General features: G+C 34.9%; 1 protein-coding gene across 1 annotated transcript in view; it reads right to left on the bottom strand.

Annotated features, from left to right (window-relative positions):
* The window catches only part of LRP1B (LDL receptor related protein 1B), a 1,542,074-nt gene that overhangs the window by 116,987 nt on the left and 1,397,634 nt on the right, over window positions 1–27,453 (bottom strand). The window contains exons 67-72 of the mRNA XM_081143443.1: window positions 19,323–19,439; window positions 13,304–13,410; window positions 9,733–9,862; window positions 7,995–8,101; window positions 7,532–7,664; window positions 1,519–1,641 (exon numbers count right to left, since the gene is read on the bottom strand). Of these exons, the coding sequence (XP_080999569.1) occupies window positions 1,519–1,641; window positions 7,532–7,664; window positions 7,995–8,101; window positions 9,733–9,862; window positions 13,304–13,410; window positions 19,323–19,439 (717 nt within the window). The remainder of the gene's footprint in view (window positions 1–1,518; window positions 1,642–7,531; window positions 7,665–7,994; window positions 8,102–9,732; window positions 9,863–13,303; window positions 13,411–19,322; window positions 19,440–27,453) is intronic.

Raw genomic sequence — 27,453 nt, 5'->3', positions numbered from 1 at the left:
GGCATGTCACTGAGAACCACTTTCTGGCCCTGGAAGAGGTCCTGGGGGTGTGACTCTGTAACCCCCCATGGCTAATTAGTTACCAGACATTTCCTTTCTGCCCACGAGTTTTATGCTGAAGTGAAACAGAAAATAAAAAAAACAAACAAGCAGACAAACAAAACCCACGCAAACGTAATAGGTTCTGGCTTGATTTTGGTAGATAAACTCGTTTTTTTCATGTAATATGATTCAGAAAGAATGTAATTCCTAGTGATTCTATAGAGTCTATTCTGTAAGATTATGTAAAAAATTGAATTGGAAATTTGGTTATATCTCTCATCAGTTATACTCACAGAGAACACTCTTCAAGTTTTAAATCCTTTAAAAAAATAACGTTGCCTGCTTATTTTGGATTTTTTATTTAACTGTAACCTTTGTCGTCAGTCATAACTTATCAAAAATTGTTGGTCTAGCCAGGCCAGTGTGGCTCAGCAGTTGAGCCTCGACCTATGATCCAGGAGATCGCGGTTCGATTCCCAGTCGTGGAGTGTGCCCGGGTTGTGGGCTCCATCCCCGGTAGGGGGCGTGCAAGAGGCAGCCGATCAATGATTCTTTCTCTCTCTATCTTGATGTTTCTACATCTCTCTCTCTCCCTCTCCCTTTCTCCCTCTGAAATAAAAAAAAAAAAAGACATATTTTAAAAAAAGCACTATTGGTCTAACTTGATGCACCAAATAGAACAAAGGATTTAAGTACATGCACTCATGCTATGTATTCTTTAACTAACCTAATGTGCTATTAAGTTATATCTGAAGTAGTAGTTTCTTTAAATTAGAGGTGAAATTACCTTTCTTCCCGAGATTGGATACAGAGAATGAAAAGAGGAATTAAAAATGTTTACCAAATATAATGAAACCTTTATTTTAAAGATCTAAAATTATACATTAGTAGTTGTAGGTTGCAAAATCACCCTTCTGACAAGTATCAGTCAGGAGTAACTTGAATTTGAAGAATCACTAACATTTTTGAAGATTTTTAGATTTAAATATTAAATAGTTCCTATTTCATTTATCAGCATAACATTTGTATTATATATCTATACAGAGATATATAAAATCTCCAGGTGACATGTGGAACCACATAATTTTATTATTCACACTTTTTCCATGTACTTATCTGTCAAAAGAAAATTGTTTTAAACTAAAGTACCCATTTGATATGAAGCCAAAGTCTTTATATGAACCTTACTCAATTCAAAAGGTCAACTACTCCAAATCCTCTCAGACAGACCATAATCTATCTTTTGAACAGTGTTGACATGTGAAAGTTCAGATACAGGAAGGCTCTCTATAAAGTCATAAACTTTGAACAGGGTAATCTCTTGTTACCTGAACGAAAGTGTATCTGTGGTTATATTTTATCTATCTAGCCCCAGGGTGATAAGATTTGTGGTTCCCTTCACCACTTCATTGATTCACGCGGGTGCGTTAGATTGGGAGATGAGAGAGCCATCTAGAGCCAAGTGAAATGCCATACCGCACATGTCAGGGGCTTCATCAGAGTTGTCTCCACAGTCGTCCTCTCCATCACACACCCAGAAATGGAGTTTGCAGAGGGAATTATTGCAAAGGAACTCATCTGCTCTACATATATTTCCTCCTTTATTAAAAAGACAAGGCAGAGGCATAACATAATTAAAGGCAGTCAGCATGACACGTATTCCTCTAATTCTTACTACAGATTCTAGTTTTGCAGTTCTTTATTTTTTTCTATATACTAGTAGGTTTCAAAATTTAAAAAAAAAGTATATTCATGGTTTACTTTTCATAACAATCTGATATTACCCCAGTGTATATCATATTTTCTTTAAAAATACTAAGTTGGTAAAAGAAAGTTTTCTCAAATCTATGTTATCTTCCTTTTCACATATTTTTTGTTATGAGTGTAAGAAAACTTAGATTTTAAATGGTATTAATTTTCATAATTAAAAACTGTGCTGTTCTGGAAAGAAAAGACACACAAAAAATTGGAAAATTCAGCAGTACCTGGAAATAGACAAACTGAATCACTGAAAATAGATTAACCAGTAAAAAGGTTTTGTAGTCACAGAAAAATAAATGTATAGCAGAAATAAATTGGCTATGTGATGAAATATCAGCGTTATCTTTACAATAATTGTGCTATAAAGTACAGTGTTTTTTATTTTTTAAATATTTGCATTTCCCCCCCTTTTTTTGCAATTAAATAGAAAGCATTGAGACTACAAGGATATTCTAACTTAAAATTAAGTACATTTAGCACATGCAAAGGACCCAAAGTACTAATAAACTTTGGTTATATGTTTATGTATGTAGCAATGTATAGTGGAAACTGCAGTGGTTGGGAAGTTAGGAACTTGCTTTGTCTTACTTTGGATAAGTCTATTAATCTCTCTGGGACTCAACGTCTTCATATGTTGCAAAAGAGGTACAGTTAAAGTGATTTATAAGGTCATGAAATGCAAGATGTACGTGGGGCAACAACCGAAAGATGCTTGATAGAAATTTAGAATTATAATTAATGAGATTTCTCTCAAGAATTGCATTACCTATTTAAAGGTCATGGGCAAGATAAGAAACATAGTGTATACATTGGCTATATTTGACGATTGAAGGTATTAAAATATTTTAAAAAGGATATGTTCATTTAAACATGGGGCAGGGGAGTACTAGTGCTCATCCTCAAAAGCCTAGGAAATACCGAGGAAGGAGCACTGCTCAACTTGTGGGTGCTCTTTGGAATGAAAAAAGGGCCTAGACTTGGGAAGGTCCAATAGCTCTTGTTCTGAGTCTTGACTTGTACACAGGTCTCTACTCATTCACTTCCAGGAGCAAAGATTTAAGTGAGGAAATGACAGGATCAGATTTGAATTTTAGAATGATGACTCTAGCTGCAGTGTGGAGAACTTGGAAACAAGATAGTGAGGGTGACAGCCAAGACTGGAGAAAAAAATAAATTGAAGACGGGTTGCAGCAATGCAGATAAGAACTGGTGGTGACTTGACTTAAAGTAGCTGCACTTGAGGGCTCTTCAAGAGGTAGAGTCCTCAGGACCTGATGAGTAAATAAGTGCGGAGTGGCAAAGGGGAGTGACTACTCATAGTACTCAATTTTTGGTTTATCGCCACAATTTGGTGAATGCTGGTTTTGTTTAATTAATAAAGGAACACAGCGGGAGGAGAAGGCTTAATAGAAATAATGGCAATTCTTTTAAAGTACTGATAAGAAAACCATGTGGTTATATTTTAGCAGGCTAGTGGATAAATGTGTCGAAAATATAAGATAGGTTTCTGAACCATAAAATATATAGCTGGGGATGATCAGATGTGGTTATTACTTGAAATTTATAAAATAACAAAGAGATAATAATGATTTAAAGATTGGACAAATACAAAAGACTAGCTGTAGCCAGAGTGGTTGCAGAAATACCTAAAATGTGTTCTAACTAGAAGGTTGTTGATTTCATGGTCAGATGTTTAAATAATCTCATGATTTATTACTGCTGTGAAGTAGAAGGTGAGAAATAAAGTCAACTTATTAAAAAATCTAATATTAGTAATGATAGAGAAAGTTGATTAAAGAAATACAGGTACATTGCTTAGAATCTTGAGTGATAGTTGAAGTTGAGGGCAAGAATTTATAGAGATATGAATCAGAACAGTTGTAAGATTTTCTGGGTGGGGAGAAGAATCTTAATAGAATGGGTACAGCTTACATTGGCATTTCTCAGGACTAACAAACTCTAAGATACAGATAAAAGCTGGTCTTGGTTAAAAACACCAAGATGAATACCACCATGTGCCCCTTTCTTTTGAACTTCTGAAATTTTTAGCTCTACAATGTTCAAACTCTAAAAATAATCTAAATTCTAAAACCCATGCAATAAAATGTATTACCATTTAACAATTCTCTGTCTGAAAGCAATAAAAAAGATAAATTGTACAGCCTTCAGTTCTATTAAAACTTAAGGTATAAGTATTGGCTTAATTCAATATCAAAATTCATAGAAATAAAAAAGAGTTGTATTCTTTCAGAATAAAGACTCTAGTGGTTAAATCTCATTGCATGTTCCAATTTACAATGAATTAAATTCAAACAAAATTTGTGAAATTGACATCCTCAGATTATTTTAGAAAACTGTATTTGTAGCACATCAGGGTTATTGAAAGGAAAAAATGAGTTCAGTAAAGTATAACATTACAATTTTCCCCATGAGAGTATTGGATCTGCCACTATTTTATTAAGAAGAAGAGACATAAAAACGAAATCATAATTGTAACAGAGAGGCAAAGGCTTTGTGATAACCTACTAAAGGCTTCCTGTTGTACTACGAAGAATTTGCATTTCAAAAAATCCACCATGGTGGCTACCACGACATCCTAAGTCTAACTAAAAAGGTTATTTTGAAATGGCACAAAGCACACACAACAACAAAAGTATAATTTAAAAGAGATTAGCTGAATTAAAATCTCATTTTCCTAGTCATGTTCTTGATCAGCTCAACAAGAGGTTATTAGAAAATAGAACTTATGTATTAACAACTTATGTCTAAATATAAGTGAGTGATTGGCAGGTTCATAAAAATCTGGACAAGTGCATCACTACAGAAAATAAGCATCTAGAATTCTCATTTTAGTTGGGGTTGGCAGAAACTTTAATATATGATAAGATTTTATAATTTACATAAGTAGCTTACACATTTAAGCTGATGATGACTAAAGAGAATTAACTCTCAATCTTTTCCACCAAAATTGCTGTAAGAGGTAAAGCTTGGGAGCTCAGGCCAAAACAAACACCGCGTTTCCTTGAGGGAACATGTTTTACCTTTAAAAATGTAAATGTCGTTTCTAATTCCATAGTATCATGGGTTTTAGTTTTTTTGTTGTTGCTGTTGCTGGTTTTTTTGTGTGTTTTTTTTTTCCCAAACAAACCAGTAAAAGTACTGGTTTTACTTTTTTGCTTGAGAGAATGTTCCATGCTTAGCTAGCCCCTGCCAGCTCATAGGTCTGGATCTGAGATGAATGGAAGCTGGACTTTACTGCAGAGGTGTTTATTCTGGCATTCCATTTCCTCGTTGCCTTGATGTACATTTATCCAATACCTAAACCCTTTCCTGGAAATAAATTAAATACTAGAAACTGAACTTGGTCATGCCTTAAGGTACATCCACACAGGATCAAATATTTTATCCAGCAAGATACTTCATTGGAATTTAATTACCAAGCAGCAAAAAAGCTGAAGAAAAGTTAAAGGCATGCATGGGGGGAGAAGCTTGGACACATTTCTAAATGATAGAATTAAAGACTCTGAGTTCTTTAATTTAATAAGCTTAAACATTTAGTAGAATAATTTTAAATATGAAAGATACCTCAGATTTCAAATGCTATAATGTTCAATTTTTTTACCGTAATGTTTGACTTTTTCACCTGGATTCCTTTGTCCAGTTTTTTATGAAATCCAGTATTAATAAAAATAGATAAATCCTGGCAAGATTTCTCCCTTTCTTTTCCCCGCCCCCCATACACCCACTCTCCAGATATTCCTAAAGTTTTTGGGGACATTTTACTGTGGTTGGGTTTGATAACATGAAAAAGTGAGCACAGAAAGGTTCATGGAGATAAGAAAAGAAACTGGATCTCCTGATTCCCGTTTCAGTAAATTATCAGTGCTAGAATATTTCCAGTTTGGAAATATTGACTACTTCCAGCTGGCTAGGATATATCATAGGGAAAAAGGAGCAGTGGGATATAAGGCTGGGAAGCTAAAATGGGATCCCTCTCATGCAGACCTGACTGCCAGGCCGAGTTATCTGTATGTAACCAGAAAGGAAGACTGAGTCAAGGTTGCTATGATTCACTGAGTTACCCGTAAGGAAGACGAGCCTGGCAGCAGTGAGCAGGAGGTGCTGGAGACCAGTTAGGTGGCATCAAGGAGCCCAGGCCAGAACCAATGGCAGAAAAAATACAGGGATGACAGTGACTGAAGTTGAGGGGATGGAGCTTACTGGTTAGAAAATGGAAGAAAGATGAAGAACAATTTTTGCTCCAAAGTCTTCCATAAGAGACTAGGTAAGAGTGTGGGTGCCGCGCTGCCCACAAAGCTTTCTGTGTCTAGAATAAACAGCCAGCGAAAGCGAGTGTGCAGAATTGGCCCAAAGTGGAATGACCAGCCAGCGAGAGCGAGTGTGCAGAATTGGCCCAAAGTGGAATGACCAGCCAGCGAAAGCGAGTGTGCAGAATTGGCCCAAAGTAGAATGACCAGCCAGTGAGAGCGAGTGTGCAGAATTGGCCCAAAGTAGAATGACCAGCCAGCGAGAGCGAGTGTGCAGAATTGGCCCAAAGTAGAATGACCAGCCAGCGAAAGCGAGTGTGCAGAATTGGCCCAAAGTAGAAGCAGCTGCTACGGGAGCGAAACCTCTGCAACACGCTGCAGGCTCCAAAGGAGAGCCGGGCTCCTTCCGCTGACCCTCACGTTCCATCAGGGTCTGGGGCGGACACACTAGCCAATCATAAAGGTCTGATCCAATGTCCCAGAAAGCAGAAGGTATTTTTCCTCAAGTGAATAGATACTGCTGAAAGTAAATATATATATATATATATATACTGTAGCAACCCCGAGTGCCTGTTCAAATGCCTTGCAACCTATATCGATATCTGGCATCATCTCTGTTGATGATGTTCCAAATATTCTGGGATGTAAAGTCCACTGAGAGACTTTTGCACACAGGTTAAAAGAAATCTTTATTTAATAATATATTTAACATTATGAAAATAACCATTATGCAATTTATGGTCATTATAAGCTTCACCACACAATTTCTTTGTTTTCATTTCATTAACTCTAACGTAGTAACAACTGCCGATTTTATTGTGGTGACTTACAACCAAAAGCTGTTATCTATCAGGAAATATCTTCCCATAGCTGCAAAATAATATACTACAAAACTTGAGGTTGTCTTCCAGACAGACAAACAGTGTAGGTCCTTTTCTCAACCATATGGCAAGGAGGAAATCTGGGGTACAACGTATATCCCATGTGGTCTGGCATATTAGTCTGTGGGATATAGGAATGTAGTAATATGTTGTTTTTGTTCATTCAGAAAAAGGAAAGAAATGTGGTAGGCAAATGTACTCTGAAAATGCTTTTGTAATAACAGCTCTAGCAGATAAGTTCCCTATGTTCTTCTAGAATCTTTATCCCTGACCCAGCACCTAGTCCAAAGACGTGCTTATGGTAGGTGCTCAATAAACACTTGCATTTTGGTTGCCTTTGTTGAACAGAGAGACATTATACTCTGCCTGTAAACGATGCAGATTTTGCTCATGTAGAACAGACTATTATGTAATGAAACTAGAAAGAGTGAACAGCATTGAATGATCTTATCTTCTGCCTCCAGCACACTGTGCATTGCCTCTAGCACACTGTACACTCAGCACGGCGCCTTCACTGCCACTTTCTTACTTATGGCCCATGCACACGCGCACACGCAGACACACACACAGATACCTTACCTCTGTCACAGTTCTCTTCATCACTGCCATCCACACAGTCGTGAACTCCATCGCACAGCCATCTAATTGGAACACAGTGGGCTTTATTTCTGCATCGAAACTGATCTTCCTTACATTCAGTCACACAGTCCATCTGTTCCAACACAAATGGGCACTGTCGTTTTTATTCAGGATGATATACGGTCACAGACAAAATGAACACGCCGCTGACACCACTGCAGATTTATTACACGGTGAGCTTTTTAATTTTGATCTAATGAATATAACCTCTACAGATGACAATGGGGTTTAGTATGTGGACAGCATTAAAATTCAGGTACTGAAATTATTGTAGTCAGTGTACTTGTCCCAGCATTTTAGACAGATAAGAGTTAAGATTCTATTTCCTCTATTTTTATTACATTTGCTCTCCTGAATCTAATTCATGCAATTCAGAGATTTTAATCAAATGATAGATTTTTACCTCATCTGAACCATCAGCACAATCATATTCGCCATTACATTTCAAAGACGCTGAAATACATCCTCTGCTGGCACATATGTACTCACTTGACGAGCAAGTAGGAGACGCTGAACATAATTATAAAGTTAAGATTTAGATTCAGTTAAAAGAATGACTGGTTTCATAGCAAAAACATACATAACCATATAAAATTCATAGACAGTAACGAAAACAGTTCATATTATTTAAACTATATTCAGCATTGATATTAAATGTTCTTTTAGAATGTGCTTTACAGTATTACAGTATTGTATTAAATAAACCTCAATAACATAATAGCCTGTTCAACAAGTATTCAACTCACTAAAGACAGAAAAAATAACACCCACCTCTATATTGCTTATCCCTTTGATTTTGAATAGTTAACATTTTTTAATATAATTTTAAATTAAATTATTTATAGGATAAAAGCCTCGCATTATTTTCAAAACTGTAATAGGATTTAGTGATCCCTGAGAATGTCAATTCACATATATATTGTATGAAGCTAAAAGTGGAAATCTTGGCCTGTTCTCACAGACAGTGTGATATCTCTTTGATTATGTTGACACAAATGTCATATTTGCATAAGTTATAAGAAGTATTTTTGTTTTGGGGTTTTGAACACACACATATTTATACTTGAGAGTCTATAAAATTTGAAGTGTCCCTTTATGATAAAGAAAATAAAAATAACAAACGGATAAATAAGTTATTACCAGTACCAAATCCGATTAATTGACATCGGGATTGTGACAGCTGCCTTTGTGTATGGCTTTGGGTTTGCTTGCCTCAAACCTCTGGGATCCTTAGCTTTATACTGGACCACTAGGTAGCCAAATGTACTTACACAGTGACTTTGTGGTCTGCATCGAATATCCCAAGAATGCTAAAAAGCTTTTTCCTTATGTTTTAATTTATTTTAATTGACAATGGTTACCTAGGGATTTGTATTATTAAGGAGTCTGAGAACATGTGTGGGTTCAGTAAAAAAACAAGGTGATCAATTAAGCTATAGACCATGGGTGTGGTACTGGGACACAGTAACGTGTGTCTCATATCTGCTACTCCTACCTAGTTTCTCAAAGCAATGCTTTCATAGTTATACAGAGATTACAGTAAACTTTCCCTAGTATATCTTTTGAGAAGATAACATTTTTTAAATAGCTAGTATAAAAATTGTTTTGATAAGCATACTTATAAAGCCATTTTTAAGAAATAGAAATGCATAAATTGGGTATATTTTTTTCTATGGTTTGCTTCCTAATTTTGTTTTGATTTTGGACCACGATGTAAATATCAATAATACACTTGTGCTTTTTCTCAGTTGGTATCATGTTGAAATTGCTATATTCTGTTTCATAACCTTAATTACCATTGTTGAATACCTGATTTTTACCATAGTTACAGTTTCAACATATTTCATTTTGTTGTCTTGGAAAAAAATAATCTCAAATGGCATGGAAAGATATAGAAACCAGAAAATCAAATTTTGGGGAGTAATGCTTGGATCTCAAGCATAGTAACAATCTTACGTGCTGAAACAATTACAAAACATAGGAAGGGCACCAATTAATCTATGTACGGATATTTCATATTATTTCTAGAAGACAGAAACCTGTGCATGAATTTGCCTCTATTTTTTGCATATCATTGTTCAAACTTAAATTCCATAAAACTGGAATATCAGCTAAATTTAATATCATCAGCATCATTTTACCTGGGTCACAGTTCTTCTCATCTTCTCCATATTTACAGTCTTCATGACCATCGCAGGTCCATTTTGCTGATATACACTGACCATTGGAACATCGGAACTGATCTCTGGAACAACTCGTTTCACAATTTCTCTGTCAAAAACAACAGATGTAATTAAAATAAAATTATTAAACGAATGTAACCCAAGACAACTAAACCCTTATGCGTAGAAACCTAGAAGTATAGAAGCCAAGTACAAGAATCTCAGATGGTGCTGTGTAAGCCCAGTGTTACGTAACTATAACCATTTTCCATTTTCATTTGTCTCTGTGAGTGAGTAAAACAGACAAAACCCAAACATAAGTGCCATGGCTCCATCATCCTAATTCAGCCGCTTTGAGCGGGCCATTCTTCTGTACACAGTTATGGGGTAATGTCATTTTAATAACTGTACAGGTGAGTGAAGATGTGTGTGTGTGGAGGAAGGTTAACCAACTATTCCTAAGCACACCCAGTTCACTGGGGGGGGTGGGGGGGGCGGCATGTGAAACAACAGGAGCTTAAAGCAGACCTGTTGTCCCAGCAAATCTTCCCTGGCCTTCTTTCTTCCCATCTCGCTTCCCCCGTACCTGTGCTTTTGAAGGTTGGCTTGCTGTTCAGAATCCTCTCTCCCAACAACTGTTTGTAAGGTTAACTGCGAAATGAACTGTCACAATTGTCATTTCTGTTAGCTCACATATAGCTTTTATTTCTATGTCAAACAAGATAGTGTATATAGCTTTGGGGGCCTTTCAATCCTTTATATGTGATCAATAAAAGGGATCCATTAGAAATGTATCTTCCTTGGGGCTGCCATCCTTGTTGAAATGGCATGCTGCAGTGAAGGGCCTTGCTGGGATTGTGATTTTTTATTATTAAGGAATTTCTATTCTTGCCAAAATGTACCTGTCTGCGCCTTCTCCAAAAGGTGTGACATTCTCACAGCTTGCAAAACATTCAGTGAATAAAACATATTGATCTATGACTCCCTGTTTCCTCTTAGTTTTACCCTCATGTGAGGACCAAGAGTTTACTTTCTACATTCCTGTAATTTTCCCTTTGTTGACTGTAGTTGAATAGACCGCCTGCTAAATAACTTTTCTTCTTTCTTTCCTTTCTTCTTCCCTTCTTTTTCTCGGTATTGAGTTTACCCTTTACCAGAGTGTTTCGTAAATAAGAATACAAAGAAAAATATATTATAATATGATGTATTATACTGGATGAAGAGGCCAGCTATTGTATATATTTTTTAAATTTGTTTTTTAATCTCTATTGTTGAGTGTATTACAGATGTCCCCCCCACTGCCCTCCTCCACCCAGTTCCTGCCTCACCCCAGGCCTTCACCACCCTACTGTCTGTGTCTGTGGGCAATGCATACATGCACATGAGTTCTTGGGTTAATATCTTCCAACTACTACATTTTAAAGTCACTTAAAAAATTATTCTCTATGTATGACACTAATTTGATATACAATTATGTTGATTCCAGTTTTTAGTTTATTTTGTATTGTTTTGCCTAGATATTAACAAACTAATTGTACTATCAGTTCACATTCATACAAATTTATCCTCAAATTTCTCCTTTGTTCCTAATATAAAAGTTCCCTATATGTAATTCTGTTTTCTCACCATTTGTTCAGTTCACCTTTTTTTTTTTTTTTTTTTTTTGGGTCAACACGACCTGTCACTTTAGATTTTAAAAATAAGATAGAAATCAATTTCCTAAAGAGTTAGCCACCTCATTACAAAAAGCCTAGGCTCAATGTCTGTAAATGTACAGAAAGACCACCTTTAAGAGAATACATTTGATTCTCCTGAGGCATTATCACGAACATATCTGCCTATCTGCCTAAAGGAGATATATTCAGCCATCAAAGAATTATGTCCATGAACTTATGACAGGAGAGACATTATGTTAATAGGGGGTACCTACTTTAACATGAATAAGACTTTTGAAAATGAAGTGTTTGATTCTGTACATGTGCCTTGGACAGCTACTCAATAACATGCAAGATTAAATCATAAGCCTTAAGCAATACAGTGACTCTGCTTGATGTTTCACAGATTAAACAGGGCTTGTGGGAAATATTTTTAAGAGAAAACAAAACATTTTCATGGTATGAATGAATTTATGTGAAATGTGTTTTCCTGACTAGGGAATGTATAATATAGTTTTTGAATAAATAGATACTAAATAAATATGGAGCTGGGCAATGTAAGAATTTAACTGTCATGTAGATTTTTTTTAAATTTTGTTTTGACTTATTTTATTGGATATCCCATGAATAGAAATAGTATTTTTTAACTTCTCCTGAGAAACTTTTGCAGCCTCAAGGTTTAGGTTTTCTGGCCTTTGGCAGAGAAGTTACAGCCATTGGTTTCCAAAATCCAGGCCTCTGAATGTGATTAGAGGGATTTTTCAAGATAGTGAGATATTACAGAATTGTGTGGTTCTGATAAGTAAAAATGCCTAAAGTCTGGTACAAACAGTTTGTGTGGGTTCTATAAGTAGTAAAGACCTGTGGTTTCTCCCAAAGAGGCAGGAACTCAGTGGATACTTCATGAAGTTGAACTTAGAGCCCCCTGGAAGATTGTCTCTGGTCAAGACTACAGCCAGTGGGAGGACCTTCATGACGGGTAAGTACACACACATGTCAACCAAAGCAGCACAGCTCTAGGGAGTCACTGTTCCCCAGAAGGAGCCCTGGTGGCCAATTTTCCTTCATCTCTGACTGGGTTTGATTGCACAAGTTCTGTGTTGCAGATATTAACAGGGAAAATCAGTAACAGAGAAAACCATGAGAAATGCCTATCGCTGAATTTCTCCCTGGTATTGAAAAGCGAGGGCTTTGGGTTATTTTCAATTTGATTGGGAAAAAATATAACCACATGTCATGTGTTATTTTTTAAAGCATCACAAAATAATTAAGAGCTTAAATACAAATACACAGATTCATAAATAATGAATTGAGTGAAGTATCATAAATGTTAAACATTTTAAGTTTACAGAATTTTCCAGAGCCTTTTTAAACTTTTCCACTGAAGCTGTGTGTACACAGGCCTTATTATAAATGGATTGTGATTCATCATCTAAGCAAAGCTGAACCTGTGGTTTCATGAAAATTGATGACCCGCATCGACGATGTCTTTGAGACTATATCTATTGAAGGAAGAGACTGGGGAGAAGAAACTGTTTAAAATGCATAAAATATTAGTCCTGCCTATAAATACTGCAGCGAATTTATGGACATATTCGCAGATGGCAAGGGCAGCAGCTATAGGGAGTAAGGTTTCCAAACATCCTATTCCCAGCCTGGCCATTCACCACTTGAGGCAAAACAGACTATAAAATTAACTGTCAATAGCAGCCCAAGCGCTATTCCCTGTGCTGGGTGTGTGCAGCACTGAGCTTAGATATAATACTTATCTGAGAGTGTCAGGAGCAAAGTGCATTGCAGAGCTGTCCTTGTCGCACTCACTGGGTTAAACAATAATAGTTATAATAAATATAATAAAATTCTTCTAATAAAATGCTTTAGCTTTAGTTGCCTACCTCGTCAGAGCCATCTGCACAGTCAAAATCTCCATCACACCAAAACCTTGAAGAAACGCAGTCCCCGTTGGCACAAAGAAAATCTTTCAATGTGCAGGTCTGTGGCTCTGGGAACAAAAATAATAGCACAGGGTTATTCTTTTATATGCAACTGCATTTTAAAAATTTACATAACATACACCATGATGTAGCATTAATAACAAAAGTGGTTAGCCAAGCGGAACTAATAAATGGCTTAGGAAAAATGTTTCATGAGGCATCTATGGTACATAATATAATGATCTTTCAAATTTATTTTCAAAATCATGAATAGAAAGTGGCATTACAGAAATAAGTAGAAAAAAAGACAAAAGATAAATAGCCCATTGTTTAATAAAAATACAGCTGCAAAGTAAAATAAAAGGCATAAAAATCTACATAGTGTAGTAGAACAGTGATCTTTTCCAGTTGTTGGAATTCTAAGTCATTTTATATATTTACTCTGTGTAAGTCATTCTGTGATGCTGTGTACTCATGGGGCTGTTTACTAAATGAGTACTGAGCCTAGCCTTGGTCCTTGATTTTTTACTATATAGTGTAATTACTTTCTACTCTAATTTTGTCCCCAGAAACTCCAGAGTCCATAGAATAAGACGGGTACATGGGGATATTATTGGACCTGACTGGTGGGTAGAGGTTGAAGAGGCAGAAGGAGGTTTTGTCGTTTTTGAAAACTGCCTATTTGTTTATATAATTGTTTGCTTATTTGGAATAATTTTCCAGTTATTGATTTAACTATGTTTTACCCTAGTCCACAAAGAACATAAGCCAAATAATATGACTTGCTATCTGGGTTAACTCCCAAGTGGAATGTATGTCATCTGGACAACAAAATAGTATTTCAGAAATTTGCTCCTGTAAGTAATCTCTTCCTTGGTTTTATTCTCTAAACAGAACTGATACCTGGTGTGATGAAAGACGTTTTCTCTACCGATTAACCGTGTTTACAGCTGTCTTATACACAATAATATTCTTATTTGGGTGAGGGAGAAATAGGTCACTGGAATTACTTTTAAGGAACATCCATATGAAGCCCAATTTCCTACATAAAGACTGAATAACAGCCTGCATTTGAATATCGCTCTACAGAACACTGGGTTTCTAGACACAGGGTAACATCTTGAATATTTGGTATCATGGAGGCTCCTGCATTTCTACATAGAGATCCCTGCTGAGAACACTGGGGGAACTGTGGCAAATGGAATATATCTCAGAGCATTTTGTTCTGCTCTGGGACTTTATTTAAAAATGTGAAATGCAGGCTATAGAATAAGACAAGCTGCTATTTCATAGAATATAAAAAAAAAAAGCCACTAACTGAAGGATCCCCTTTCGTGTCTCAATATTCCTTTGGGAGCATAACAATAGCAGTTTCTTTCTTTTGTTTTTGGCTTATGTTTACATATATTATGCTTTAATCTTAGAAAGCAACTCTGTTAGTACTAGTATTATTAATTATAACAATAATAATTATTACCAGCTGCTTGAATTAACCTTAACTACTCTATAAGGTAGTCTTATTATTGGACCCTCTTTTGATGAGTAAATTGAGGCACAGAGGAGATTAGGAATTTACTCCAAATCAACCAGTATGCAGAAGAGCTATTATTGAATTTCAACCTGATACCAGGGCCTGTATTTCTTTGTTAGGTCATATTTTTGCATCCTATACTACTGGGGAAGTAATGACTGCTTACAGATTACAGAGATTAACATTAAATCCCTGAGAATTCAAGTTACTTGTCCAAGGCACATAGCTAGCAATGTCCAGGAATTTGGACTTGATAACAATAAAAGAGAACCCTGTTTCTCTTATCACCCTTCCATATGAATCCATTTTACCCCCTTTTGTACAGACTGGTCGTGACCTTTGATACTAAAGAATGCAAAAACATACAGCCTCATAAAAAGAGCTGCAAAAGCCACCTTGCACAAAATTCAAAGAACTAAGTTCACAAGTTAAAAGTGACTTTCAAAGCCATATTTTCAGTGGCAGAGCAGAAAGGTTTACAGACTCTAATTTCTCCACTGCTTATATTATCGTAAACTCTTGGTGGTAAGTTATAGGAATGTGAGTGTAAGCATCTGAGGATAATTCTTAGAATACAATGAGTAAAACTGACATGCTATGCAAATCATCTTCTGATATAAATTCAATATGAAAGTACTAGAAATCCAAATCAGGCAGGCAGCTTTTCTCTCTATATAAATCTTAATCTAGTTGATCAAATTATCTGGCATTTTTAAATTCATTGAATTGCTAGTTCCCAATAAAGATATGAAGAAATTTTTTTGTACATCAATTACTTAGAAGGGATACATGCCACATATATTTGCTGCTGATAAAAATAGTATGGATGTAGAGATTTTTCAGTTACTTCCAAACCTTTGATCTAGATTATGAAATAGTTTCAATAACAATAAGTTTGTCTTGTTTTTAAGAGTAGAAATCATTACTGAAGCAAAGTGTACCTGTTGAAAATGTAACAAGGGAAATGGTCAGTACGTGATGATAAAGTAAAATAGATTAATTATCCCATGTAAATATAGAAAGTAGGAAGCATGTTAAATTTAAAACATAGTTGGCAGTTAATAACTCCACTAATATTTAAACTCTTCTCACATCTATGCTTTGAGCGTTTCCAATACAGTTGTAAAAAAGTAAATTCATTAAATCAGATTCATAAACAAAGAAGTCCAAAAACGACTTTAAAAATACTTTACTAATTTGAAAAATCTACATCTTTAAGTTTATACATCAGATTATATTGGCTTTCTTAGTTAAAGAAAAAGGGTAAATTGCAACAAATAATAAAAATAAAAATGCAAAGTCAAGGTAACAAATATTTTTGGCTCTTGGACTAAATAAGTAATGATCAGTGAGGAAAAATGAGAAGTGAAGAGGAATGAAATGGACCATACTGCTGATATTCTTTTCATGTTTTTTTAAAAAAGAAGTGTTTTAACCTTATTTGGATTGAATGGAAATGAGTAGCAATGAGTTTTTAGGGGGCTAAAATATCAACAACACAGTCATTAAAACAAAAGGGTTATTTAGCATAATTGTAAACTTTTTGTATGTATTTCCATATGCTTTTTTCTTATGTCTCTTGTTAGCTTATATTTGATTGTTTTTTCTTGTTTTACTGTTATTGAAATATGTCTGTTGTCTATTTGATGCATTTGCTCTGCTAAGAGTGTACAAACTGAGTTAAACAAATACGGGTCTATCCCTTAAGAATGCATGCAGTTCGGTAGGAACAAAGAGACAGATATAAAGACAAAGACATCTGTACAGGCATCAAATACATAAATGAAATATTCTGCAAAAAATAAAAATAATTAGTAATGCTATAAATGTGTCGGGCGCTGTGTTAGGCTCTGGGACCTAGCCCTACTCCCCAGACCATCTCCAGATACTTAAATAGGAACTTAAGATAAATGTGATAAGGAAATGAAGCAATGGGATGCAACTAAGTGTTGGGTGGCAGATTGTCATTATGTAAAGAAATATTGCCGTTGTTGAACTATACAGCTGATTTGCTCTCTCTGTTAAGTGTGTTTCACTACTTAATATTAGCCCACAGTAACTGCCAATTGTGAAACAAAACACAAACCATTGACTAGGGACATTTATAAAAGATGATAACATACCCTTTTGAGTATTTTGTTGCCATATATATATACATATATATATATATAAAATTATACACATCATTGTGTGATATATAGTTACAATTAAAATATATAGTAATTATATGTATATAACTACAACAATTTTATTGTAATTGTACATCTAAAATTATAATAGTTTCAGTGGATAATAAGAAATCGGAAATAGCTTCACAGCATTTTAATACAGCAACAGAATTGTTTCCAAGCCTGGCTTCCCCGTGACCAAGCTCTTGGCGCCCCTAGGAATATATTGCACCTTTTCTAATCTTCCTAGGCCCAGCTTCTATGTAGAGCTGCTGACATTTTCAACCTTGAAACCTTCCGGTTCCTTCTGGCCTGTTCACGACGATATCTTCAACCGCCTTTTCCCTAGAGCCTTTGATCCTGCTACTACATATTCTTACATATCCCACATGTCCCCGTGGCTGCTTCCTTTCCTCCCATGTCGCTCTCCAATACGCTTCACTCTTGTTCACTGTCATCTCCCCTCCGAACGTCCCCCCACGTTACGTGTCTTAGGCCACAAGCGCAAAACCAACAGCAACGACAAGAGTCGCGCGCGAGGGGGGGTTTATGTCGCAGGGCTTGGTGTTACAGCTGCTCCCCTGGTTTTTTCTTAAGGACTCTGTGGCTGCAATGATTTACCACGAAGTGTTCATGGGGACCAGTGAGAGGCAGTGCTCCTTCCTCTCGTTTTCTTGCATCAAAGGCTGACGTTTCGAGGTCAGCAAAATGCTACTGAGCCCCAGGAAGCCCCCCAGCCCAGGAGCGGCCTATCTCAACCCTTCGCTCTTCTGTCCGCACTGTGTCAGGAACCTGCCAGCTCACACAGTTTCCGTGGCCACCCGAACAGAGGCTTCCAACACGTGAATCTCCAGCACTGCCTTCTCCTTGCCCTCTCTGGCTCCCAGTACCCTCAGTCATAGGGCAGCTCCCCTCAGGTATCTCACAGGTAGTTAACACTAAATGTATCTCAAACTAAGTAGTGGTCTGTTATTTAAGCTCTGAAATACAAATATATTAAATAGAAAGTATATACGTAATTCTTTCTGTATTTACTCTTCTTTTTCTACCAACTTTACCCCATTAGATTTTTATATCACTGGACAGATTCTGAGAACTTGCCGTTTAAAGGTTTTTGAAAATCACTGATTAAAGGAATCTAGAACACTAATGACTCTGCAATGTGTTTTATCTTTCCAAAGACTGTGACCCATTGGGAGATATCTGTGTGTAGACGGAACAATAAAGGTTTCTGTGTTCAGAGTATTCCGTAAACATAATGATCCAGAGATTTCATATTTAATGTACCTGATACACAAACACTAGTCAGATTAAGTTTTGGAAGCTATTCAAAAGATTAGTTGATATTTTGCAAACTGAATATCTTACTGGTTTATTATGGCTATGACTTGGTTAGCTGTACGCTTTTATATAATAAAACATTATGCTTTAACATAAGAATTCCTATTTTATTTCCTGTGTCTTGGGAAATGAATGCTTTTAGTCCAGTTTATAAAAGTAAGCATTATTGTTATCATCAAATCCTTTTTGTAAGTAGTAGAATATAAATATTTAATAAATGGAATTTAATTATCTTATTTTAAGCATGATTATGTATTTTTCTTTGTTTAAACAGCAGTGTAAGAAAGTACCAGTAAGAAATATATTTAGAAATTAATGCTAGATTATAGGAATACAGTCACCATTTTACATACCCCCATACTTTTGAGAAAATAAATTTGTTGGGTTATTATTATTATTTTTTTATTAGATAAAAATGCAGGAGGCAGGTAATGATAATAGTGTTATTCTATTTTCACAGAAGAGCATCCTGAATAAATATGGTGTTCACCACTCCGGAGAGAATAAATAATATTTCACTGAAAGAAGCTCATGGGTGAATTTGCGGTGTAAAAAGAATTTGAGACTGAAATGAAATGAATACCATCCACTAAAGAATATGTTTTGTGCCGTTTCCGTATCATCCAGCTCTTTGTATGAGCTTGCATCAGGGGTTTCCTTCATTGCATGCTAATAGGTTGCATTAAACCTCATGATACTTTCATACCAATTCTGATAACTATAAGAAAATAACTCTCAGGATGAACGTTTCAATAATTCTACCATTTGAGATTCAGGTCAATTTAGTCTGAATATTCTTGTCCAAATGTGAATATATGTATAAAAATGTGAGCTGCAGGACAGCTAGGTTCATATTCAGACCTAAACTGAACTAAAAATTGCTGTCTTGCATGTTGAATAGGCTGTCAGCTCTCGACATTCTCAAGAAAGTGTTACTTACTACAGTTTTCTTCATCTGAATTATCACTGCAGTCATTCTGGCTATCACACCGCCAGTGATCTGGAATACAATTGTTGTTTTTACACTGGAATTCATGAGGTCCACACGTTTTTTTATCTGTAATAGAAAGAACCAGAGTTTTCACTGTTGACTTCCATGAAAACCTTCCTCACAGTATCCTCACTGTCAGGCCAACTTCGGGGCATATGACATTTCCTCAGGCCTTGATTAAATTACTGAGAAGCATTCCCTAGGAAAATTGAAAGCACACACTGAATAAAATTCATCTTTCTGTCTTGTTTTATGTTGTTATAGGTCATGTTTTCATCACAAGATAATTACAAAGCAATTGTTTAGACCACCCATGCAAACTTAACACAGATCATCAATTAATTTAAAAAATCAAAATTATTCAATACGTTCCATCTCTTTAGAACATTCCCTCCCTAAGCCACCTTCTATTTGTGCTATAAAGCAGCAAAAAGAAGTGGTTATCAATCAGACGCTGAACTTGTCATCCTGTCTTTCTCCCTAAGGAGCTCTTATTCATAATCTGCCTATAGTCAGCTGCTCTAAATTCATAAATCATAACAGTGCATAATGTGTACAGACCTTGAAAATTAATAAAGTACCATCTCACCAGAACCTCTAAACAACCTCAATGAGTACCAAGAGAGTATTAACTAGGTCTTCGCTTTACAAATGACAAAACAGAGACTCTTAGAAGTTTATGAACTTGATGAATTTTCACTACCATCAAATAGCACAGCCTATATAAAAACATATATGCTTTTATTCCTGATTTACTGCTTTTTACAACAAATCTATGTCCATATGAGCCAGCTCTAGAATGCATGTAATAAGAATGTATTTAATGTTTAGGTCACATATTTTTAAAATTTCTTTGAGTAATATTTAATTGTATATAGTCTAAAACAGTGCTTCTTGAACTTTAATGTGAATACTTATAAACCACTTGGGAATTTTGCTAAAATAGAGATTGTGATTGAGTGTATTTGGATTTCTAACAAGCTCTTCAATGATAACATTGTTCTTGGTCTATGAAACACACTGAGTAGCAAGGGTCTAAAGCATCAAGATGATATAAGTTCAATAACATAAAAATGATTAAGTTATCATGTCAATATACTATTTAGGACACATTTATTTCCCTTTCATATACTAGATACACTCCTTATTCTCAGCCATAATAGAGAAAAACAGTGAAGTGTTTAAGAACTTACACCAGTGAAATAAATGAACTAAAGGTGAAGACAAGCTTTCCGGCGATGTTTGCTATGCTCTACTTCAAATCGCATTATAAAATTCAGATCAAATAGGTTTATAAAAGAAAAAGTGATTTAGGTATACATATGAAAATTATATAATGAACATCTACTGAGAACTCAGCCTACGTCCTAGCTAAGCATCTTCATAATCATGATCACACTCAATCTTTACAATATCCCTAAGAAGTATTATTACACTCATTTAAGTACATGGGAAACATAAGTCTCAGAGTTTAAGTTACTTCTCCAATCTTACAAGGCTATTAACTGGCAAAGGAGGACTCTATATCCAGATCCCACTGCAGAAACATTTTACATTTCTGCAGAAATTCTCATGATAGACTTCAAATGCATTTTTCTACTAAATAGAGAGGTGATCGATAAGTAGGTAGATAGGCAGGTAGGTAGGTAGATAGGTGATAGATGATAGATAGATGATAGATAGGTAGATGATGATAGATAGATAGATAGATAGATAGATAGATAGATAGATAGATATAGATAGAGATAGATAGATGATAGATAGATGATAGATAGATAGATAGATAGATAGATGATAGATAGATAGATGATAGATATAGATAGATGATGATATAGATGATGACGATGATAGATGATAGATGCATAGATAGATAGATAGATAGATAGATAGATAGATAGATGATAGATAGATGATAGATAGATAGATAGATAGATAGATAGATAGATGATAGATAGATATAGATAGATAGATAGATAGATAGATAGATAGATAGATAGATAGATAGATAGATAGATAGATATAGATAGATGATAGATAGATAGATGATAGATAGATAGATATAGATAGATAGATGATAGATAGATGATAGATAGATAGATGATAGATAGATGATAGATAGATGATAGATAGATGATAGATAGATAGATAGATACACCCATATTTCCCTCTACTTCCCTTTATGCTTCCTTCCTTTCTTCCTTCACGCCTGCCTGTGTGCTAATGATTACTCAGAATCGAATGTGTGTCACTGTGCTGAGTGCTGTTTTGTAATATTTCCTTTTTGCCTGTGTCATACCTTTTAGATTTTAAAATTGGCTTAAAACCTGCAGAATTTCTAATGTAGCATTCTACGTATCTCAGGCAATCAAGAACTGTGTTAAGGTGGTTGGAATTTAAACATGACTGTTAAAAATATGGGGTTTGGTACTAAACTATTTAAATGGTTATTTCATTTTAGTAATTAAAGCAAACACCTCTGTATCTGCTACTCTTTATGACATTAGTTCATGTATTCCTTGTCATGTGTTGCTTGCATTATTATTATTATTATTATTATTACTATTACTTTAAATATGTTTTTTATTGATTTTAGAGAGAGAGGAAAGGAGAGAGACAGAGAGATAGAAACATCGATAAGAGTCAAGCATCCATCGGCTGCCTCCTGCACAACCCTTACTAGGGATCAAACCCACAACCTGGGAATGTGCCCTGACTGGGAATCGAGCAGGTGACCTTCAGGTGCACGGGATGACACTCAACCGAGCCACACTGGCCAGGGCTGCTTGCATTATTTTTAAATATTGTTTTAAAATTTCAGAATATATAATGTAAGGAAAATCAGATGGGATAAGACAAAAAGATCATGTGACCTAGTGTTACAACACTAGGAATTCCCTGTGACTCCAAAGGTTGACAATTGGTACTAGCAGTACAATCCATGTTTTTGAGTTTTGTCCCATAAATCCTATTTGTATTTTTTCTGTTTAAACATTTTTTCATATTTTGTGTTGAAAGTGATCTGCATTTATTTCTTAACAAGAACAAGTTACAGTTCATTTCTAAGGTGTTCATTTGGGGCATTCAGAAACAGTAACATGGAAAAGGTTAATTGACTTATGTAAGGTTATTCAGATTTTATGTTTCCAAGTAATTTAATTTTTGAATCCATAGCATTGCATATTAAAATTACAAATGCAAACTATATAGACATGTTCTGTATTCAAAATATTTTTGAAGATATATATATAGAATATATACATATTTATATGTATATAAATATTTTAATAAGAAAATGTATGAGCAAGGTCTAAAACCGTAGTTCTCAAATTGGCTCTATATTAAAATCACCTAAGGAATTTTAAAAATGCCTTGCCATCCATATGTCACATCAATAAAATCAAACTCTCTGGGGAGGAACCCAGACATCAGTATTTGTTAAAGCTAGCCTGGCAATTCCAATGAACAACCAAGATTGAAAGTCATTGGCCCATAAAACGAACTGCAGAACAGAACACATGTAATTCCACAGTATAATACCCTAGTGTAATTAATATAAACGGCTCATAATATGCAGAGTTTCTATTAATTCATATTGTTAAATAGCATTAGAAAAAGCATTATTACACGTTTGGTGTAATAAATACAGAGAGCACAAACAGAGCCCAGTCACGCACCGTTTCATGGCGGGCATTTGCTCGGAGGCTTGTTGTCAGCCAGCTCTGTGACTCATGGTGTGCAGGCAGAGTGCACTCACACAAGCCTGGCCAGTAAAGCCTCCCACACACCTCGCTACACGGGGAAGGCCAGAGCTCCCACCCTGCAGACTGTACAGTGTGTTGCTCTACAAAACTCTGCAGGATAAAATCAAGCACAAGAGAAACTGATGAATTAAGAGATGTGGTAAACGGGGGATGTATGAGGCTGCTGCTGGCATCACATGGCACGCTGCTTTACAGCAGACTTTTTTTTGTAAGTAGAAAGAGCACACTTTACAATCATGGTTAAATATAATACGCTAGGACGGGCCTGTGTGGCTCAGTTGGCTGAGCGCCCCCCGTGGACCCAGAGCCTGCCGGCTCAGTGCCAGTGCAGCAGGGCGCACGCCTGGCTGCAGACTCGGCCCTCAGCAGGGAGCGTGCAGAAAGCAGCCGCCTGATGACTTTCTCTCACTGAGGTTTCTGTCTCTCTCTCTCCCTTTCGATAAAAACATATTTTTTAAAAAAGTATAATAAACACATAAACCATTAATGTAGTTTATTATCATCAAGTACTCCATGCTGTACATAATTGTGTGTGCTATACTTTCACACGACGGGCAGAGCAGTGTATTATTTTGCATGGGAATCACAACAAACACCTGGGTAACGTGTGCACTATGACTTTACGAGGGCTTAGGATGTCACCAGGGGGCAGGAATTTTTCAGTTCTATTATAATATTATGGGACTAACCACTGTATATGCGGTCTACCCTTGATTAAAACATCATTATGTGGCACATGACTATTTGAAAACTAGCTATTTTTGTTGATTATGCTTTCACATTAATTGTAGATACTAGAAAAAATTTGATGCTCCCAGTAAGGTGGGGCAAGGGCCTGGCAAAGTGTAAAACTCTATGTAGCACATGCTGCAATGCTTTTGGTGCTAGTATATGTGCGGATTTCCCAAAAGAGGTAAAAAAAACACCTGGTGACAGTGATGCTTTTGGAAGGAAGAACTGGGGTGGACTGAGAAATGGAGTAAAAGGGATTTCAGTTTCTCTTTATACCTAAAGGAATTCAAAAGAATCAACGAACTCCTGGAAGTAAAAGTGAATTTGGGAAGGCCATAGGATTCAAGGTCAGTATATATGTTTAATTATATTTTTATATATTAGCAATAACAAAAATAAAACTTAAAAAACCTTTGACAATGGTATTAATAAAATGACTAATACCTGTGAACTAGTGAAATGTGCACAAGACTTCTATACTGAAAATGATAAAACATTGCTGACATTGAACAATGCTTAAGAAAATGCAGGTATATCATGCACATAGACTAGAAAACTCAGAATTGTTATAATTTTCTCTCAATTAAAATACAGAAATAATGCAAACTCTTTCAAAATTTCAGCAAATTATTTTTGAAGGAACAAGTTATTCTGAAATTATGTTGAAATGAAAAGTATCTGGATTAATAAATCAATAATAAGAAAGAACAAAGTTGGAGAATTTACAGTACCTGATTTCAAGAATTACTATAAAGCTACAGTAATCAGAAGAGTGTAGTGTCAAATAAAATGAAACCAGAAATATAGGCAAACATGTACGGTCAAATGATTTTCAAAAAGGTCTCAAGCCAGTTTAATGTAGAGAGGAAATGTCCTTTTTAGCAAATAGTGCTGAAACAAATGGCTATCCATATGAAAACATAAATCTTAACTCATCATACTTTATTACTCTATACACAAAAATTAATCTGAGATGATAATAAGTGTAACATAAAGCTTCCAAATTATAAAAAATTAATAACCTTGTAGTAAGCAAGCACACACAAAACCATAAGAAATAAAGAAGTATTGGTAAATTGGACTTAAGCAAAATTAAAATGTTTTATTCTTCAAAAAAATATCTAAGAAAACGAACAGGTAAGCAACATAGATTTAAAACATATTTGCAACATAAATATCTAGGAAAGTACTTAGTTCCAGGATAGATTAAAAAAATCCTACACATTTTACACATTAGGAAGCAAAAGACAAAAGATACAAAAAAAGATATTTGAATGGCAAATAAAAGTTTTCAATATTATTAATCATCGAGGTAATGCAAATTCAAACCACAATGAGATACCAGTACATATCTACTAAAATTGCTCAAGTCAAAACAACCACACTAAATTCCCAAGAGAATATAGAGGACCTGGAACTCTCCATTCTGGTTTTTATAGAGGAAAACACATCTACCCTATAACTTAGCAGTTTTACACCTAGGTTTTCATCCAAGAAAAATGAAAACAAATATTCACAACATAAATTTGTACAAGAATGCTCAAAACAGCTTTATTCATAATAACCAACTTCTAAAATAATCCAAACTAGAACATATCCATACGATTGAAAATTACTCAGGCATAAAAATACAATAGATTTTTAACATATGACTTGGAAATATCTTAAACTTTATGCAAGTAAAAAATTCACAAGCAAAAGAGTACATGCTATATTACTCTCTGTATATGATGTCCAATACAAGCAAAAAATAGCATATGGTGATAGAAAAGAGTTAGTGGTTCTGAAAGGAAGTGTTGAGGAAATTGACTAAAAGGTGAGTAAGGGAGTTTTCTAGGGGATGAAAGTGTTCCGGATCTTGTTTTAGGTGTTTATTACATACCATATTAAATTGTCAAAACTCATTGCAGTGAACATTTTAGATCTGGACATTTAATTAAATTTTAATTATATTTTAATTAGAAATAATTTTACAATTAAAATTGCAAGAGGCAATAATTATGACAATTACACTCTAATAAAGTAATATTCATTTAGTCCCTGAATGCTGAGGTATTTTCAGAACAGAAGGGTAGTCTGAAAGAAAATCCCCTGTTTAATAGAAACCTTATCAGGGCCTCAAAATTTAAATGCTCCAAACTAACTATAAGCAATAACAGCATAGATAGATGATAGATAGATAGATAAATGAGAGATGATAGATAGATATAGATATAGATATAGATAATTATAGATGATAGATGTAGATAGATGATAGATGGTAGATAAGTGATGATATAGATAGATTATTAGGTAGGTAGGCAGGTAGGTAGATGATAGATGATAGATAGATGATAGATAGATAAATAGATGATAGATAGATAGATGATAGATAGATGATAGATAGATAGATGATAGATAGATAGATAGATAGATAGATAGATAGATAGATAGATGATAGATAGATGATAGATGATAGATAGATGATAGATAGAGGATAGATAGATAAATATAGGTGATAGATATAGATGATAGATAATGATAAATAGATGATAGATAATGATAGATATAGATGATAGATGATAGATAAACAATTGATAGATGATAGGTAGATAGATGATATAGATAGATAGATAGATAGATAGATAGATAGATAGATAGATAGATAGATAGATAGATAGATTAGATAGATAATAGATGATTAGATAGATAGATAGATAGATAGATAGATAGATAGATAGATAGATAGATAGATAGATAGATAGACAGATGATAGATGATAGATAGATGATGATAGATAGACAATATAGATGATAGATGATAGATAGATGATAGATGATAGATGATAGATAGATGATAGATGATAGATAGATGATGATAGATAGATAGATGATAGATAGATGATAGATAGATAGATAGATAGATAGATAGATAGATAGAGATAGATAGATGATAGATGATAGATGATAGATAGATAGATGATAGATAGATGATAGATTAGATAGATAGATGATAGATAGATAGACAGATAGATAGATAGATAGATAGATAGATAGATAGATGATAGATAGATAGATAGATAGATAGATATAGATGATAGATAGATAGATGATAGATATAGATAGATATAGATGATGATAGATAGATGATAGATAGATAGATGATAGATAGATAGATAGATATAGATGATAGATAGATGATAGATAGATAGATAGATAGATAGATAGATAGATAGATAGATAGATAGATAGATAGATAGATAGATGATAGATCCAGAGGTTTCTTTATTGGGCACTTGAAGTGACCATGTATTCATTCCTTCAGACATCTGGTCTCGGTTTGCGCATGTGCAACTATCTGTGTTTTATTTGAGAGGTGATGATTTAAATAGTAATGAGAGTATTGGATTTCCTACAACATAAAATACATTTTTCTCACCACCTATCATCTGATGCCTCTTTGAAACAAAGGCTCATTCATCCTTGTTCCCCTTAAAATGTGTACATTTGAAAGTTGAAGGTGGCACTTTAAAAATACAAATAAACCAGTATTTTCATATAGATCCTGACTACAATGTATGTGATCCAGATTATAGAATATAAATGATG

The sequence above is a fragment of the Miniopterus schreibersii genome (assembly GCF_964146895.1).
Source record: "Miniopterus schreibersii genome assembly, chromosome: 7".
Lineage (NCBI taxonomy): Eukaryota > Metazoa > Chordata > Mammalia > Chiroptera > Miniopteridae > Miniopterus > Miniopterus schreibersii.
The sequence above is the reverse complement of the archived record's forward strand: the minus strand, read 5'-3'. Positions and strand labels throughout refer to the sequence as shown.